This window comes from Prionailurus viverrinus, chromosome C1 (genome assembly GCF_022837055.1).
Source record: "Prionailurus viverrinus isolate Anna chromosome C1, UM_Priviv_1.0, whole genome shotgun sequence".
NCBI classification, from domain to species: Eukaryota; Metazoa; Chordata; class Mammalia; order Carnivora; family Felidae; genus Prionailurus; species Prionailurus viverrinus.
The window spans coordinates 173,348,319-173,367,886 of NC_062568.1; the positions used below are offsets into that span (position 1 = coordinate 173,348,319).

General features: G+C 47.6%; 1 protein-coding gene across 8 annotated transcripts in view; it reads left to right on the forward strand.

The window, feature by feature from the left end:
• TTC39A (tetratricopeptide repeat domain 39A) overlaps positions 1-19,568 on the forward strand; it is a 53,685-nt gene that overhangs the window by 20,232 nt on the left and 13,885 nt on the right. For 4 of the 8 annotated variants that reach the window (XM_047872032.1, XM_047872034.1, XM_047872028.1 and 1 more), the window contains exons 2-8: positions 1,901-2,008; positions 10,368-10,499; positions 11,316-11,392; positions 12,558-12,625; positions 14,278-14,342; positions 16,359-16,458; positions 17,765-17,830. In XM_047872032.1, coding sequence (XP_047727988.1) covers positions 1,901-2,008; positions 10,368-10,499; positions 11,316-11,392; positions 12,558-12,625; positions 14,278-14,342; positions 16,359-16,458; positions 17,765-17,830 — 616 coding nt within the window. The remainder of the gene's footprint in view (positions 1-1,900; positions 2,009-10,367; positions 10,500-11,315; positions 11,393-12,557; positions 12,626-14,277; positions 14,343-16,358; positions 16,459-17,764; positions 17,831-19,568) is intronic. The other 4 variants (XM_047872033.1, XM_047872035.1, XM_047872029.1 and 1 more) reach the window with 1 other exon arrangement.

Sequence of the window (19,568 nt, forward strand, 5' to 3'; positions counted from 1 at the left end):
AGGGAATCTGGCCAAAGTAAATGAAAATCCTCTCTGGAGGAATAGATCCTTCTCCTAAGATCCCTTTGGGATCAGCCAAATAGGAACTCATGGTTAAATTACAGAACACACAAGGAAACAAGTCATTGTGAGTAGTAGACACCAAAAGCAAGAAACAACAGAATTTGTTTCACTGAGAGTCTAAAGATGCTAGAATTATGAGATCTAGAATATAAATGTTTTTAAAACATGTAAAGGAGTCAAGATGGACTTGAAATAATAAGCAGGGAACAAAATACTGCCCAAAACGACCAAGCAGATTTGAAAAGGAAGCAAATGGAATTTCTGGAAATGTAAAATCATTGAAATTACAAACTCAGTAGACAGGAAAACTAGCAAATCACACATGCCTTGTGGAGAATTAGTGAAATGAAAGATCTGAAGAAATCACTCAGACTGTAACAGATTCAAAGAGATTGCAAAGAAGAGAGTTGAGAGACCTGCAATACTGAGCAGAACGATTTAACGGAGAGAGAACAGGGGCAGGAGGAGTGAGAGTGGAAGGGCCAGTCTTCCATCAGCCCTGGGTGAAGGTGCTGGTGGCCTTCACTGGGCACAAAAAGGGGCTGGGCTAAGAGATTTTCCAGAGGCGGAACTGATAGGGCTTAGTGATGGGGTAGACGTATCAAGGCTGACTGTCAGATTTCTGGCTTGAGAAACTGGGTAGAGGGATGTCATTTATTAAGATGGCAAAGACTGGGGGAGAACAGGCTTGAGAGAATGAACAAGAGTTCAGTTTTGAACAAGGTACCTGTTTCAATTTGTTTCAATTTGCCAGGAAGATCTGCTGCTGCATCAGAGAGGAAGAGACATTAGAACTGGGAAAGTTATGTGTAGATGTTTACCAGGTGGAAAGGGACTCTCTTAACTAACTTTGGGGGGAAAGGATCTCCTTTCAGTGAGGTCATCAAGGCCCCTTTTGGAAACTTCTCTCACTCAGAAGAGACTCCTTGAGAAGAGACATCCTCAAGATAGGACTCTGGGGATTTCATAGTTTAATCTCTCATTTTTCAGTCGGGGAAGCCGAGACCCAGACAGCTCAGGGATTTGTTCCAGCCTGAGACTCTTCATTCAATCAGTTTTCATTCGCTTAACGGATACTTATCAAAAGCCCACTTTGTACCAGATGCTAGATTCTGGGGATACAGCACTGAACAGAAGAAGGAATCCTGCCCTCAGGAACCTTATTTTTAGTGGAGGGAGACAGACAGATAAAAAATAAAATAAAAATAAAATAAAATAAAATAAAATAAAATAAAATAAAATAAAATAAAATAAAAATAGAAATATATATGTGTATGTCAGAGAGTGATAAAAGCTATAGAGAAATGTAAGGGCTGGAAGAGGGTCAGGTACAGGGAAGGTGGCCTTTGAGAGGCTTGCACACCACAGCCCATTGTGACAGTGTCTCTGGAGTTCTAGAGTGCAGGCTCAAGATGGGCAGGAGAAGTCCTGGAGAAGGAGGAAGAGGAAAAGGACTGAAGTGGGATTTAGAGGGTGGGCTGTGCCCCCCTGGGGAGTGGGGCAGAAAAGCTTGATGGGTCAGAAGGGCCATAAAGACTCCCTTTAACCTTGTGAGGGGTAAGATAAATTTGTTCCTGAGGCTTCCTTGCTCTCCATCCTCTGCTCCTCCCCAAACCCTTCCACCAGATCTCAGATGACACCCCCATTCTTCTTTTCTCCCACCTTTAGGAACACTTAGAGGTATGTCCAAATTGTCTTTGTGTCTTTGTGTCTCCTCCCCTGGAGGAGCTTTTGACAGGCATTCAAGGCTGGCAAGGAGGTTGCATGGGCCCTGTGGGGCTTTGTTCTAGCCTGGACAGGGGTTGAGGGCTCTTGGTCACTTCCATGTCTCTCCCAGCAGGACTCCTGTGAGCAGCCTCCATGAGGCCCTGGACCAGTGTATGACTGCCCTGGACCTCTTCCTCACCAACCAGTTCTCAGAAGCACTCAGCTACCTCAAGCCCAGGTGAGGCTTAAGCCCAGATTGGGGGTGGGGGTGGGTGTGTGTGTGTGTGCACACGCATGTGCACATACATGGGAGCCTACGTGTAGTGTCTGGTCATGGAGAACCAGAGGTCTTATGTAAGAGGAACCCCATGTAACTGAATCTCTTCAGCCTTCTGGGTCACCATGAACCCTGGGAGTCCCATAAAAATAGGGGCTCGGGCTCCCCATTCTACAGCCCTGAGCAGCCCAGTCCTCCCCAAGGTCGCTGTGACTTCCTTACTTTTGGGTTCTTATGGCCTTTCCCAGTTTGATTTCTTGTTCCCACTGAATCCACTCGGGGTTTTTCCCCTGTCAGCTGTAACACAGCCGCTTTTCTTCATTTTTCCCCAGAGTACCAAAGATTTGAGTTGCTTTTACTCAAGTCTTTTAGCCATTTCTTCTAGTGTTTGCTGCCTATTTCTAAATAATAGGCTTATATTGCTCTTTGTCATTTTTTTCTACTTTTTAAAAACATTAAGAATTTATACTCCATAAAATTCTTTTTTTCTTTTCGTTTTTAATTTTTTTACCTTTTACTTTTAAACATTTATTGGTAGACAAGAATTTAGCTTTCTTACACCCCTGCTCTACCTCCCTTCCCCTTCCCTCATCCTTTCTCTTATCTTTATATTACAGTGTCTGGAAAAATTTATAGTATTTACATTATTATAATTAGGTAACTAATGCTCATCACAGAGATGAGTTGTAAGATTACATTTCTTTTTTGGAGTTAATTGTCTTTCTTTTTAAGATTTTTTATTTTTATTTTTAAATAATCTCTACACCCTATGTGGGGCTCAAACTCACAACCCTGAGATCAAGAGTCATATGCTCCACTGGCTGAGACATTCAGGTACCCCTGCCTTGTCTTTTCATTGGCCTAATTTACTGTACATTTATCCTGAACTCTTTATAACGTTTTTCCTGGAAACCTGTCCCCTGGAGGATAGTTGTGTCTACTGGCCATCTCCCAGCCATCTCCTGGAACTTCTCTCTTATTTACTTCTTTACTTCTCTCTTGTTTCTTTGACCTGGCTTTTTCTCTGGTACCCTCCCTCATTTTATCAGAGCATATGCTTTAGAAACTTCCTAGGAAGGAGTTACATCAATGTAATTCTCCCCCCTCAGAATTTTGAAGGCATTGCATCCCTGTTTTCTAGCATCTACTATAGCCACAGGAACCCTAATTTTTTCTAACTTTGCACGTGATCATTTTTCCTTCCTCAGAAATGTTTAGAATCGTCTCTTTTATCCTTGCAAATCTGAAATTTCATGATAATGTGCTGAAATGTAGGTATTTTTAAAAATAATTCGGAGACTGCCTTTTGGTTCTAGGACATTGTCTAGCACAACCCCTCCATGTTCTGTCTCCCTTTCTCAGGCTTTCTTTAAGTCAAACATTGGACTTCCTGGGCTAGTCCTCTTCAAGCCTCCTACCTTCTGCTCAGTTTTGCATTTCTTTCTCTTTTTGTTTTCTCTTAGTTTGGGGGTGATTTCCTCAACCTTATCATTAAATCCTCCTATTGAGTTAGAAGAGATCCTTCTATTTTCTTTTTTTCTGAGATCATATGATTAATTTTCTCAGACTCATTGTTTTCTGAATGTTCTTTTTTTCCCTACAACATCTTATTCTTGGTTTCTGGGTGCATTCTGTTCTTTATATCTATATTTGGAGTATGAGAGTCCTTAGGACAGGGCCTGGCATATAGTGAGCACTCTAGTAAGTATTTGTTGTTATTTTTATCACAGAATATGTTTCTCTTTTAAATGCTTTATTATTTTCCTGTATAATCTCCATTTTTTCCAGGTTCCCTTTTTCTATGTAATGGGAGAATCTTCTGGTGGGGGCTTTCCTCAAATGCCTGATGGTCCCTGACTGTCTGGTCATATTTAAGAGCCAGTTCTTAGCCTTGTAATTGGTGGGATTGGCTTTTGGATATTGGGGGAGGTGGGCAAGGAAGGTGGCAGGGAGGAGGGACAGGTAATGACCAGAAGGGAAGCACCTGGCTCCTTGACCTTGTAATTGCTGGGATTGGCTTTTGGATGACCTGGCCCCAGATGTCAGCTTCTCCAGAGAAGCTGTTCCGCAGCCTGGTCAGAGTACCCCTGGCTGCCTGAATTCTGGGATTGGGGTAGGGGTGAGGGGCCCAGGGGCTAATCATGTGTGCTGCCTACTTGCCTAACGCCTTCTTTTCAGCTCTAGGTTGTGGTTGTCCTCTGCCACATCTGGTTCCCTCAAGTTCTGAGGGAAGGCAAATGCTGACTCGGGGACTGCTTCCCCTGAGTTCACAAGCCTGACCTGTTCAATTTCTGTAGACTTGACTGACCCATTGTTGTCCTGTTTGGAGTTAATGGCCCAGTTTCTGGGGGCAGTGGGGATTCTAGCATGTGATGATCATGAGTCTTATAATGATCCCTCCGCAGCAGTCCCCGCACCTCATCCCCACCCTCTAAGGGGATCTGGGCTTGAGGTGGGGTAGGGGTTGGGTCTGCAGCAAGAGTGTGGCCACAGTCTGAGGCAGGCCAAGCTCGGTCTTGCTCCATCCCTGAACATCTAGGTTCCCCTCCTAGTATTTTGGAAGACTCCCCAGCTCCACTTCCCTTCTGGTCATTACCTGTCCCTAAGCAGGCTCTTCCCTGCCACCTTCCTTTCTGACCTTCCCCCACATGTTCTACACCCCCTCCCCACAGCCACTGCATGTTGAGGGGCTGCTTCATCCTCCCTCACCTCAGTAGGGCATTCATTCCCTCACCTCAGGAGTCCACCTCAGGCCCTACAATTCAGGCCTCAGAGAGGAAAAGCTTGCCCTGAAGGAGGCACCATGGAGAAAACCAGTTTTTCCATGAGGATATCTTTTAACTTCACACTTAAGGTAGTGAAGCTACTCTTTATCTTAGCTCTTGTCCCATTCCAGAAAAGAATCTTTTCTTTCTTTTTCAGTTTAAGAGTATTGTTCCCAAACAGTAGATGTTATTAACACACTTCTCACCCACACCCACCTTGTGACAACCAAAACATGTTTTGAGAAATTTGGCAGATGCTAGAGGTTGGGATGGAGGCTTGGGGTGAGGAGGACAGGAAAAATATCTCCCCATCTTTATTAAGAACCACTGGTCTAGGGAAAATATATTTTTTTAATTATTTATTTATTTTGAGAGACAGAGCAAGTTGGGGAGGGGAAGAGAGAGAGGGAGAGAATCCTAGGTAGGCTCCACACTGTCAGCACAGAGCCCGACGGGGGCTTAAACTCATGAAACATGAGATTGTGACCTGAGCCAAAACCAAGAGTTGGACACAACCGACTGAGCCACCCAGGCGCCCCTAGGGGAAATAATTCTTGCTAAAAAATGACCTTTCCTCTCCATTTGTAGCCATTGAAGCTTCAAAAAGTGTTGAGGTCCAGTTTCATTCACTGTTCCTCATTGTGCATGCAGTGTCTCATTTAATTGTTATTCATACTTTGCCCTCAGAGAGTAATGGGCTCATCAGACTCCAGCCCCACCACCCACTCCTCCCCAGCCTGGGCATTTGTTTTCTGTGTTTGTCACTTCTTTGAGTAGCTTTATTTTACTTTGCCTTTGGTAGAGGAGGGAAGAGCTGGAGGCCCCAAGGCTTAGCTGATCTCCACATGGCCAGGGAGTCCCCAGGTCCCAACACTGTGCTCTTCTGATGGCTCTTCCAGTGCCCTCTCCAGTTTGACAGCTGGTCTGGGCCCAGAAAGTGGGACCCCAATGGGCATCATGTCCCAGATTTGGGTTTAGCTCAGAGGTGAGGGACTCTTGTTTTCAGGGATCAGGATTTTGTAAGCAAACAAGAACTTTGGATTATAAACTAAACTTGGGGTGTCTGGGGTTTGGGGAGTTGTCCTACCTCTGTACAGGCATACCACATTGAAATTATGCCAATTAATAATCCTACAATGGCCTCTGAGTATTCAAGTAAGAGGAAGAGTTGCATGTCCCTTCTTTAAATCAAAAGCTAGAAATGACTAGGCTTAGTAAGGAAGATGTGTTGAAAGCCAGGACAGATCAAAAGGTAGGCCTCTTGCACCAAACAGCCACGTTATGAAAGCAAAGGAAAAGTTCTTGAATGAAATTAAAAGTGCTCTTTAGTGAATATACAGAATGATAACGAAGTGATTGCTGACCACATTGCTGATATGGAGAAAGTCTGAGTGGTCTGGATAGAAGATCAAATCAGCCACGACATTCCCTTAAGCCAAAACCTAATCCAAAGTAAGGCCCTAACTCTCTTCAGTTCTGTGAAGGCTGAGAGAGGTGAGGAAGCTGCAGAAGAAAAGTTGGAAGCTAGCAGAGGTGGGTTTGTGAGGTTTAAGGAAAGAAGCTGTTTCCATGACATGAAAGTGCAAGGTGAAGCGACAGGATGTAGAAGCTGCAGCAGGTCACCCAGGAGCTCTACTGAGACCATTAATGAAGGTGGCTACACTAAACAACAGATTTTCAGTGTAGATGGGACAGCCTTATACTGGAAGAAGATGCCATCTGGGACTTTCATAGCTAGAGAGGAGAAGTCAGGACCTGGCTTCAAAGGACAGGCTGGCTCTTGTAAGGGGCTAATGCAGCTGGTGACTCTAAGTTGAAGCTAGTGCTCCTTCACCATTCTGAAAATCCTAGGGCCCTTAGGAATTATGCTAAATCTAGTTTTCCTGTGCTCTTTAAATTGAAGAACAAAGCCTAGATGACAGATGTCTGTTTCTAACATGGTTTACTGAATATTTTATCCCCATTGTTGAGACCTGCTCAGAAAAAAAAGATTTCTTTCAAAATACTACTGATCATTTACAATGCACCTCATCACCCAAGAGTTCTGATGGAGATGTACAATGAGATTAATGTTGTTTTCATGCCTGCTAACTCAGTATCCATTCTATGGCCCATGGTTCAAGGAGTCCTTTCAACTTTCAGGTCTCTCCACATAAGAAATCTATTTCATAAGGCTAGTGATGGTAGTGATTCCTCCGATGGATCTTGGCAAAGTAAGTTGCAAACCTCTAGAAAGGATTCACCATGCTAGATGCCATTAAGAACTTTGTGATTCATGAGAAGAGGTCAAAATATCAACATGAGCAGGAGTTTGAAAGAAGTTGATTCCAGCCCTCATGGACGACTTTGGGGGGTTTAAGACTTGAGGGGAGGAAGTTAACTGCAGATGTGGCAGAAAGAGCAAGAGAACTTGAATTAAAAGTGGAGCCTGAAGATGTGATTGAGGTGCTGCAATCTCATGATAAAACGTGAACGGATGAGGAGTTGCATCTTGTGGATGAGCAAAGAAAGATTTTGATTTCTTGAGATTGAATCTATTCCTGGTAAATATTGTTGAAATTACAACAAAGGATTTAGAATATTGCATAAACTTAGTTGATAAAACAGCAGCAGGGTTTGAGAAGATTGACTCCAATTTTGAAAGAAGTTCTGCTGTGGGTAAAATGCTATCAAACAGCATCACATGTGCAGAGAAATTGTGAAATTGTGAAACCAAGCGTCCACCAGTGCAGCAAAACTTCATTGTCGTCTTTTTTTTTAATGTTTTATTTATTTATTTTTTTGAGAGAGACAGAGTATGAGTGGGGGAGGGACAGAGACAGGGAGACATAGAATCTGAAGCAGGCTCTAGGCTTGGAGCTGTCAGCACAGAGCCCAGTGCGGAGATCAAACCCATGAACCATGAGATCATGACCTGAGCTGAAGTCAGATGCTTAATTGACTGAGCCACCCAGGCACCCCGTGTCTTATTTAAAGAAATTGCCACAGCCAACCCATCCTTCTACAACCACCACCCTCATCAGTCAGAAGCAATGAACATCAGGGCAAGATCCTTCACCAGCAAAACTATTACAGCTCAATGAAATGTTAATAATGATTAACATTTTTTTAGCAGTAAAGTATTTTTTATTTATTTTTTAATTTTTGAGAGAGCGGGGAAGGGGCAGAGATAGAAGGGGAAGAGAGGATCTGAAGCGGGCTTTGTGCTGACAGCAGAGAGCCCAACATGGGGCTCGAACTCATGAACTGTGAGATCATGACCTGAGCTGAAGCTGGACACTTAACTGACTGAGCCACCCAATAACCCAGCAATAAAGTATTTTTTAATTAAGTTTTGTATTTTTTTAGACATAATGCAGTTACATACTTAATTAAACTTTTATGTGCACAGGGAAACAAATTCATTTGACTTGCTTCACTTTATTGCAATGGTCTGGAACCAAACCTTCAGTACCTTCCATGTATGCCTGTACCACAAGTCCCAGTCCAGAACGCAGTTGAGGGCCTTCCAGTGGTAGGCTGGGGAAGAGCCAGGATTCCTAGCTGCAGGTGCATATTGGGCACTCGGCCTCAGACTAGAAATTCCACTTTGCCTGCCAGCTGCCCATGTGGGGCTGCCCCTCCTTCTGGACTCAGTATCAGACTGGGTGCTTAGGGCTAAGTCCCAGGTCTCACTGGTGTGGAGAGAGGAAGAGAGGGGCAGGGGCTTGAGAACTCAAGAGGCCTGGGGTGGGAGGGGATTATCTGGAGGGGTGGGTCTGGGTACTGCCAGGGAAACGTCTGCTGAAGGAGAGAGTTTCTCTCTAGGGCAGTGACCCTTGACCCTGGCAGACTCATATTTATTGAGCATCAATGATGTGGCTCTGGCCTGGGTGTCCTATTAAAGCAACCCAGAGCCCTGGGAGAGAATGATTATTGTATCCATTTTACAGAGGAGAAACTTGAGGCTCAGAGAGTTTATAAGATTCACCAGGATCACACAACTGGTAACTGGCAAAGCCAAGATTCCAGCCTGTGTCTCAGGGACGCTGAAGCCTGAGTTCTGTCCCCACTTCAGGCTGTGGCCTCTTTTCCACAAGCCACTGCCTTCAGATTAAGGAGTTCTAGCAAAGACCTGGGACAGCTGCCAGGGCTGGTGAGGGGTGGGCCAGCCTTTGGTTTCCTTTAAAAACCTTTGGCTCCCCAGGATAATATTACCTGGGCAGAGAGGTCACCCAGAATTTACACTTAATTTACAAAGAGTTTTTAATTTTACAGTTTTATGAATGAGAAAGGTATGAAAAGGGGTGAAGTCATGTGATTTTACAATAGAACAGTCATCTCTTTCCCCTGAAGTTCCCAGCATAAGCCTGGCACTGAGGAGTTTTGTAAATAATTAATGAGGGGATGTGTAGGGAAGGGAGTGAAAACTGCTATAGCTCCTACCATGTGACGAGCAAGAGTGATCCCCCGCCAATCCCATAGGGACCTGGGCAGGCCAGAATTATTGTCCCCATTTTGCAGAAGTATAAATCAAGGCTGAGACACGTTGTAACTTCCCCAAGTGCAGAGGGGAACTGGCATTTTTCTTGTCCCTCCCTTCCTGCTTTTCTTTCCATGTGTTAGACTAAAAGCCCCTGCCATATGCTTTTCTGTTGAGAGGTCTGGGCTGTGAAGAAGCAAGATGGCAGGAGGAGAAGGCTTCCTGAGGCTACTCACAAAGGGCCTGTGGCGCTGGTACTGAGGACAGAGATGAGTTCCATACAAGCTCTGTCCTTGAGGTGCCCACAGTTCAGTCTGAGGAGAGAGCTAAGCCTCTGCTGATATAAATTCAGTATGACCTGTGCTTCATTATAGACACATGCGCCCTGAGGAGGGAGCCTTGGATGCCCAGTGGCCTTGGAGGCAGTTGAGAGCCTTGATAGATGGGTCAGGGAGGGCAGGTCATGGGGCAGAAACAGAAGTGACAAGAGGGCTGGGCTGGAGAGGTGGGCAGAACCTGTGTTGTGTGGAGCCTTGGGCCCAGGCATTATATCATGGGACATGAAAGCCATGGGAGAACTTAACCAGAAAGCCACATGGTCAGATGATGGGATGGGGAAAGGCAGGAGGGGGTGAGGCCAATAAGGCCCAGGGAACAAGGATAGGGCAAGCGCAGGGGGCAGGATGGGGAAGGGGAGCTTGAGGATAGAAGGGACTTGGGCTCTGCTCTAGGAGGTGTGGCAGAAGGTGAGAGGCAGGCCCTGGGCACTGGGCATATGGTCTCAGGCCAACAGGTTGCTGAAGTCCTACTTTAGTCCACACAACATTCTTGCTGCTGCCATTCCTACAGAATGGATGAGAAACAGGCTCAGAGTTGGAAAGTCACTTGGTGCCACTAGCAGAAAGGAGAGGAGCTGGGATCTGAGGCCTTTTGAGCAGCAATGGGAGGGTCAGACCTTGGGAGAGTCTCTTCCGCTCTCTGAATCTCTGTTTCCCTGCCATGCTGGGTGGGTAGTTTATGGAGGTGATCGGCACAGGCCAGCTACCTCTGGAGGTCTGGGGATTGGCGCTCTCATGTCCCTTCTCTCTGGCAGAACCAAGGAGAGCATGTACCACTCGCTGACATATGCCACCATCCTGGAGATGCAGGCCATGATGACTTTTGACCCTCAGGACATCCTGCTTGCTGGCAACATGATGAAGGAGGCGCAGACGCTGTGTCAGAGGTCCGGGCCATGGGGCGGGCAGGGACGAGGGGTCATGAGGTCTGTCCTTCTGTCTTCTTGGCCTATCCCAGTGCCTAAATGCCACTATTAATGCTTCTCCTTTTGGCTAAGAGGATGTGTCCCCAAGCGCTAGGAGCTGTCCCTGTCAGCTCTGCCTCAGGAGTCTTATGATCTGAGCCAGTCTCTAAGCAGCTTCCAGGGGCCAGGCCTGATTTTAAGGAGATGAATTCTGGCTCTGTCAAGTGGTAACTCTTTGATCTTGGGCAAGTCTCTCTCTGGACTCAACTTTCTTCATATGTAAAATAGGTATGAAGGTAGGGCTGTTGTGGAGACTGAATGAAGACACGGGTTACAGGGCCTGGTGCATAATTGGTATTCAGTACACATAAACCACTTGAGTGAATGAATGAACAAATGGACCCTCAGTGTTTATGCACAGCTGGAATCGTCTTTCACTAGGCACACCCCTGGGCCAGGCCCTGTGCTGGGTGGGCACTGGCCACCTCTGACACCTGAACTGCCTGGTCAGGGGCTGTAGGGTTCTTGTCAGAGGAGCAGGAAAGGCTTCCTGGAGGAGGTTATGCCGAAGCTGCTTCCTGAAAGATTGACTGGAAACTGGCCAGAGCAGAGAAAGGAGGGGAGGGGGCTCCAAGAAGGGGTAACAACAGAAGCAAGAGTGTGAGAAAGCCTGGACTTGGGAGAGTTGCCAGTTCAGTGTGTGTGGAGTCCATGGGAAGGGTGGGAGATGCATCTGAGCCCACCTGGGCCCCTGGCTCACCCTCACTGAATGACTTGAGGCCCCTTTTTCCTCTTCAGGCACCGGAAGAAGTCCTCTGTAACAGATTCCTTTAGCAACCTGGTGCATCGCCCCACTATGGACCAATTCACGGAAGGTGTGGCATCTCAATGTCCTCTCAACCCCGCTGACCCCAGGCAGCCCTGTCCCCAGCCCAGGAATGGGTGGGGAAAGGGGCGGTTAGTCTCCCAGTTTCATAGAGTGGGCTGGGCCCTTTTGAGAAGTTGCTCTCAGGTGAGCTGGGGAGCAGGGGAGGCTCACTTCCCTGATGGCATTACCTGCTGAGGACCTGGAAGCTGGGGAGAGAAAATGCCATCACGAGGTCATTAGCTTTGCTTTTCAGGCTAGGGTGGGCTTAGAATTGTGTGTCTGGTTAGGTTTACTGGCCTGATGATCATAGTGATCACAAGTGCCCTGGAGGGGAATATGGTTTTGGAGCCTGCACTGGGATCAGATAGCTGAAGGCAGTGGGAGAGATGGTCTAGGCTGCCAGAGCCTGTGTGCAGCGACCCCATGCAGCAGTCGCGGAAGTAGCAGCAGCCAGCTGGAGCAAGGTAGGGCTCTTCAGTGCAGGAGCAAATGGTGTTCTCTAGCCTCAAGGGCCCTTGAAGTTTTTAACACAAGACAATGAACCTGACAAGGCCATTCCTCCTTCTTGCCTTCCATAGCTCCCTGATACCCACAGGGCCAAATCTGCACCCCCCTCCCATGTATAAGGCCCTTTGCAGTCAGACCTCTGCCCCTCATCTTTACCTGTCCCCTAAGTCTCTCCCTACCTTAACCCCATTTCGACCTTCTGTGGCTTGGCTGTCCCCAAACATCAGAGTTTTTTGGTTCTCCCAGGCCTCTGCCTAGAAAGCTCTTCTTGCCTCACCTTTCCATTCCTTTTCAATTCAAATGTCCTTTCTTCTGGAAGTCTCTCCTGACTCCCTGGGCTATGTGAGTTCTCCTTCCCTTACTCCTACAGCCTGTGGGCTTCCCTGGATTAGGATCTTCTTTGTTTATCCATTCAACCCAGCACCTTCTCCTTGCCTGGCACTGTGATACATGGAGAACAAGAGAACAAGGCCTAGGGCCCTATGTTGACATTCTGGATGGTGGGATGGGGGAACCAGGTGGAAGGCAAGTGCAAGGAGTGAGAATATTCTAGACAGTGCTGAGAGCTGTGAAGGAACCAGACCACCTCCCAGAGTGGGGAGGATTTGGCCTGTGCTGCCTGCTGAGAGTCCCAGGAGGCCTCAGGGCTGGTTTTCTCCCCGCAGAGGAAATCCATGCTGAAGTCTGCTATGCAGAGTGCCTGCTGCAGAGAGCAGCTCTGACCTTTCTACAGGTAGGAACCCTCTTCTTGTACAAGCAACCTGGGGATTTCAGAAGATCAGTCACCAACTCCAAGCCAGAGGGTCTATAAGCAGCCACAGTCCGCCTTCTTATGGTCCGGGAGAAGACTGAGGCTCAGTCACCCCAACACTCCCAACCCTAGCCAGGCTCAGTGGCAGAGGTGATGGGCTTTACCCCCTCCACACTCAGCACACATGTTTCCATCCACTACTAGGATGTGCTTCCACCTCACGACTGCTGTTTTCCTGCTGAGGGTCACATGGGGTGACCAGCATTAGCACAAAGCCTGCTTTGTACTTGATTCATTCAACAAACAAGTTTGAATGAATCAAACTTGATTCTACGACATACCAGGATTTATGTGTATATTATACGTATGTAGTTTTTACATACCTTACACACGTTGCATGTTGTTTTTACATAAATGTACATATATTGTTAAATCTTCACCACAGGCTTGTAAAGGGGAGGATTAGAGGGGAGTAGCCACTTTCACAGAGTCACGTGATTAGCAAATGGCAGAGCTGGGATTTGAATACAGGTCTGGTTGACTTGGAGCCTGTGCTCCTCACCACACAGTGGTAATTATGAGAACCATCACTTCATGATTTCACCAGAAAATCTGGGTTATAACATAACAGTCATCATGTAAATACGTGTGTTGGGGTAGACAGGCACATAAGAATTTTATTGGGGTACTGTTTACTTTTGTTAGCTGTCCTCCCTTTTTTTACCTCACAGAATTAGATAATCCTAATTCTTCATTAGGATCACTGTTAATAATTGCATTGTGTATGGCCTTTTTTATTCTATTATTACACATAATAAACACCCATGAATTTCCCCACCTAATTAGAGAACAGAATACTGCTGACGAGTCTTCTACCCACCCTGTCCCCTGCTTCCTTCATGGGGAAACCATTGGCTAGAGTTTTATTATCCCCCAACCTATTTTTTAAAAAACAGTTTTCTCAGCTTCCTATTCATGTGTGAGGAGCATACTGTTACATTTTAGTTAGCTTCAAGCTTCTTAAGGCCTCAAGCTGTGTGGGACTTGCTTTCTTTACCCAACCTTATATAGTTGTATAATATTCCCTTCTATGGGTATAGCAGTTTGTTCATCCAGTCTCCTGCTGAAGGGCATTGGGGTTGTTTTGGTTCTGTACTCTGTGAAGAGTAGTGCAGTGAACATTCTTGAAGGTAACTCCTGTAGCCCATGTTTGTTCGTTTCTCTAGGGCATCCTCATGTACTCCCAGGAGTGGAACTACAAGTGGGCTGTAGGTATTAGTGCTTTAAATTACAAATGTGACAAATAGATGCTTGTTGTAGAAAACACAAATAGTCCAAAACTGAGCATCCTTCTTGCTCTCCCACAACTCCTCTACCTGGAGGAGGCACTGTTAACCATCGGGAGTGCCTCCTCCAGGCCCTGGACATTTTGGAGGTCTTGTTTGGCAAGCAGATCCTCATCTCAAGTCCCAGGGGTTACAGAGGACTGGATTGGCTAACCCCTGAGTGCCGCCCAGAACCCCTCATAGAGCTGGGCCCAAGGTGGGGCAGGCCGGGCCCAGAGCCTTGTATGATCCCTCTCAAGCCTGTGGCTACCCACCCAGCCTGACTCTTAGCGTCTCTCCCTCCTGCAGGATGAGAACATGGTGAGCTTCATCAAGGGCGGCATCAAAGTTCGAAACAGCTACCAGACCTACAAGTGAGTGGGGCTGGTCTGGGGGAGCCTGGGGCCACAGCATCTACTACCCTGTGCCTCTTAGGCTGCTTTGTGGGAGGTAGCACTGGCTGGATGCTGGATGCCTAGAATGCCATGTGACCTCAGGCAGATTTCTGCACCCTCGGGACCTCAGTTTTCCAGAATATTATTTACGTGGTTTCCTGGGTATATCTGTTCATTTGGTTCCCCTGAGTCTATGCCTGACCCTGGGGAAAATAAGACAGATTCTGCACAAATAGCTTGATGAGGTAGAGGCTAGGAGACAGACACAGGAACAATAATTTTGAGAACAGCAGCAGAACCCCTGCGTATCCACTAAGGCCCAATCCAAATGCCACCTTCCCCATGAAGCCTTCCTTGGACCCCTCTAGTACACAGGGATGGTGTCCACACACACAGCCTCCCCAAGCTGGGAGCTCCCTGAGGGCCAGATCATTTCCATGCCATCTCAGCACTGGGCCAAGCACAGGCTTTGTCTAGGGATAAAAGAAATAAGACTCAGTCCAGAACACTTCTACTCAACATGGCACCACAATTCTTGTCTCTAATTCTAAAATTAAAAAAAAAAAAAAGCTTTGAAAGCCCAGTTTCTTCCCCCAAGTTTGGCATTAAAACTCACTTTCTATTAAAAGTTGAATTGACTTGAGACTACTTATCATCTTTATTTTCTCCATCTAATGTGACTGTTTCCCTGGAGAGAGATTGTGAGTGTGATTTCAAGGTACCACTGGGATATAACACACCATGTACATATGTGCACATATGTACACTGCATGGCCTTGTGGGTCTGTGCTGGAATTGTGCTCTGCCCCCTCCAGTCTCTTCAGCTACCAAAGCGATGTTTCCAAAGCACAAACCTTGTCAGGTCACCCCCTTACCAGTTCCCGACACTCCTCTTGCTTTTAGGATAAAGTTCCGAGTCATTCCGGGAGCTCCTCCTAGCCCTCCTAGCAACAGCTTCCACCCCACTCTGCCTCAAACATTTGTGCCTTCCCTCAGTTTTTCAGACATGCTGAGCTCATTCCTACTTCAGGGATTTTGGACATGCTTGTATCTCTGCTGGGAACAGTCTGTGCCAGGCTAACCATCCCATCCCTAGGGTTTCAGCTCAAGTGTCAGCTTCTCAGGGAAACCTTCCCTGAACCCCAGACTGGGTAAAACCCCAGGAGTCTTCTCCTTTGAAGCCCCCCTCCACCCCCACAGTGACTTGATGGTGGGGGCGGGGGAGGATCTGTTCCCTAGAGTGGGAGAGTTGTGACGGCAGCCACTTGGTGGCTTTGCTTCTAGCTGTCGTCCAGTGCCTGACACAGGGAGCCCTCAGTCAGTGTTTGATGATTGAAAGGCTTCAAGATGCTCATGGCCTGGGAAAGAGGCAGGCACATCTTTAAAGCTTCTGTCCTGCCCAAGACAGGCTGGGATATGGACTCTATGCAATTGATGACCAGGAAAAAGAAGGGTGGATTTCAACCAAGAGACCCCAGGTAGACTTCCTGAAGGAGGAGGGGGTGTTATAGTTAGCCCAGTGGCTCTTCACTGGGACATTTGGCAATATTCAGAGACATTTTGGTTGTGACAACCTGGGGGGAGGTTATGTCTGGCATCTAGTGGGTGGAGGCCAAGGATGCTGCCAAACATCCTATGATATACAGATAGCCCCCTCCTTACCTGAAGAAAGAATTTATCCAGCCTAAAATGTCAGTAGTGCCAAAGTTGAGAAATTGTTCTAGACAGAATGAAGAGCATGTGAAAATGCTTAGATGCTGGACAAGGCAAGTGTGCTGGGGCTGATAAAGCTGACGCTCAGGGGCAAGGACTATGTTATTAGGCAGATGGGGTCAGAAATTCCTTGAATGTCAGCTCTCTGATTGTCATAACTGTTATCAGTCTACCACCAGGGAGTTCTGAGATCAGCTGGGAGTGGGGGACAACCTTAGTCCCAGCTGGAATGGGACCTAGCCGCTGTTATGTGGCTGAAAAGGACTTTGCCTGTCTCCACAGGGAGCTGGACAGCCTCGTGCAGTCCTCACAATACTGTAAGGGAGAGAACCACAGGCATTTTGAGGGAGGGGTGAAGCTCGGCGTGGGAGCCTTCAACCTGGTGAGTGGGAATTCACCTTCACATGGTCTCTGCTGGCCTACCATGCTGGGCGCTGAGCTGATCCTGGGACCTAGTGATAAAGCAGATGCATTGCCAATGTCATGGGGAGCTCAGAGCTGGGATGGAGGTGGGGTGGAGGTGCTTCAGAGTCTCTCTGTGCATTTCTTCCCAAGTCAAGTTGAAAGCTTGAAATGCACCATGGTGGCAGTATTTATAGGACCAGAAAAAGACAAACACAATAAATCAGGGCCTTTTCCATCCTGGAGAGCTGGTGGTTAAACATTGACCAGTAGTGGGGAGGGAGACAGGTCTGGAAGCAGCAGGCAACCTGCAGGGACAGAGCCAAGACCCCTTCCTGGAGGAGCTGGGGAAGGTTTCAAGGAGCGAGGAGTATCTGAGCTGGATCTTGAAGGATCTATAGGTGGGGAAGGGCATCCTAGGCAGAAGGAATGTGAGAGAGGCTCTGAGCCTACTCCTGAGAGGAGGAGCTGCTCATTGAAAATTTAGACTCTTGGCCCTGGGTGTCCATAGACCTGTCTAGAAGTGTGTGTGGCAGGGGATGGCTCTCTCCCCTCTAGGCAAAGCCTGTTCCAAGAGCAGGCCTTGGGTGGTGGGGTGTCCCTGCCCCACTCTGGGTTCCAGTTTCCTTGTATGTAAAATGAGAACAGGGATCTTGGCCCAAGTGCTGAGAAGTACAAACGGCAGAGTTCATTGGATGCTTTAGCAAGTTACAGCTGGACTGTCCTGGGTTTAAGAACTGGCTTCCCCTCTGATGAGCTGTGGGGCCTTAGACATGTCCTGTCACTTATCCATGCCTCTATTTTTCCATCTGTCAAAAGGGGCAGTAATCTTTCTTTGCAGGACTGTTCTGAGGATCAAAGGCAATGATGGAGCCCTGGTGCAGAGCAGGGATTCTTTGTAACAACAATAATGGCTAACTATTATGTGCAGGCTCCATTATATGCTTTACATATATTAATTTGATCCATCTTCACAGGACCCCGAGGAGGTAGGGGGCATTATTCCCAGATGAGGAAACTGAGTCATAGAGGGGATATGTAGCTAGCCCAGGGTGACCCAGTGGGCATGGTGAGATTAGGATTTAGACACAGTCTGCTTCTAATTGTCACACTGTAGTGCTTCTCTATCTAGGGAAGTTGGCTTTATGGGAAACCTGGGGCTTTCTTGTGGGCATTCTGGAGATAGGTTCTACTCCCCCAGGATTACCCCCAGGACTCTGGGGGCTTGGGGAGTAGGAGGGACAGCTCCAGCCCCTCCACAGGCCCACCTGCCTCTGTTCCTGCAGACGCTGTCCATGCTTCCTACCAGGATCCTGCGGCTGCTGGAGTTTGTGGGGTTTTCAGGAAACAAGGTAACCACCTGACTTCTGGGACCTCTGAGTGGCTCAGCTGAACAGGGTGAGGCTGAGGGGCTGCAGGATCTGTGTGCCAATAATGGCACAGCACCCCTCAGTATGTGGCCCTGGACAAGGCCCAGGCCTTTCTGAGCTTCAGTCTCCTTTCCAATCAGATGGGGCCAGTGATACCTGCCTGGCCTCACACAGGGTGAAGAGGCTCTAGGGTAAGGGTGGGTATGAAGGGCAGCTTTGTGCAGTGGTCTGGAATCATGTTCTCTGAGCCTGACCAGTGTCAGGATCCTGGTCCTCCTCCCTTTGGAAGACCTTAAGCAGGTTCTTTCCCTTGGGACCATTTTCTTGTGTGGGAAATGGCTGAGGGAAGCCCTGCAGACCTTGAGGGCAGAAACCAGAGGACTGAAGCACCCAGAGGCTTTGCTAAGGGCAGGAGTCTAAGTACTAGGTAGCAGATCAGGGGGAGTTCCCTGGTGGAGCAGGCCCCATGTGGCAGAAGGAACAATGGCCTGGAAGTTAGGAGCCTTGGGTCATTCCAGCCTCATCTCCTTCTTGTGATTTAGAGCAAAAGCCAACCTCCTCTGGGCCTTTTTTGGGTGTAACAAGGGACTTTTTTTTTTTTTTTTTTTTGACTGATCACTGCCTCTCAACTTGAACTTCCTCTGACCTTTCCTGATTTTTGCCATGTCTGCAGACCTCTGTGTTATTATTTATGTATTATTCTTCCCAAAAATGGTTCATATTTTTTATGTAAGTTTATCTAAAGGAAACATTACTACATAGAAAACCCATATTATTTGGCACGATAAGAACATAATCATAGATATAGTGAGGGCCAAGCAATCTTGCAAAAGCAGGTTGTATGATCTGTAGAGGCTGTTTTCCTGTGAGAAGAGGTTTTTAGAGCGACAGGGATGTTGAACGCACACCAGCACGGGACTGAGGCTTTCTCCCTGATGCCATGAAGACAGAGAATTGAGAGGGGAAGACCCTTACTTGGGACTCTATGCCTCATGTCTGTCTGGAGACGTTTAAAATCTTGGTTGCCATCTCTGGTCCATGGCCCTGGTCTGGGGAAACAGTAGCCAGAGGCTCTAAAGGTCCCTTAAGAAGGCCGTTGGGTCACAAGAAGGATTTCAGGATGATGACAGGAGGGAAGAGGATGAGAAAGGCCAAGGGGTGGGATAATGTGGCCTGCCTGGCCAGGAGGAGAGGGAGGCGGTGTCAGAGTATGAGGGCCCTCAGGCACCAGCTCTGGCTTTGTCTTATTCCTAAAGGCAAGGAAGCTTTGGAGGGTTTGAGGTAAGGGTGAGGTAAGTCAGATTTGTGTATTAGAAAGAACAAGAACATCCTGGAGACAGACAGGATGGGCAGAGACTACAGGAAGGGATACAAGTGGAATCTGGCTTCTCCTCTTCCCCAGCCAGGCTCTAGAGTCTTCTTGTCCAGGAAGCCTTCCCAGACTGCAGTCATCTTGGCCCCATCTATGCCCTGAGACTGTGGTTAGAATTATTTGCCTAAATGGAATCTGGCCTCCTCCTCCTCCCCCACCAGGGGCTGCTCAGGGGCTCAGTACCCACCATGGGGGCAAGCAAGTGAACAAAGGCAGGAGCAGGGAAGGGGCTGTTGCAGAAATAGGGAACACCTGGACCCAAGCCTCTGCCCTGGCCTTGGCAGCAGTGTCCCCTGCCCCCCAGGAAGGCTGCTGAGGCCCCTAGAGGAGGCCTGGCCATCAGGATTC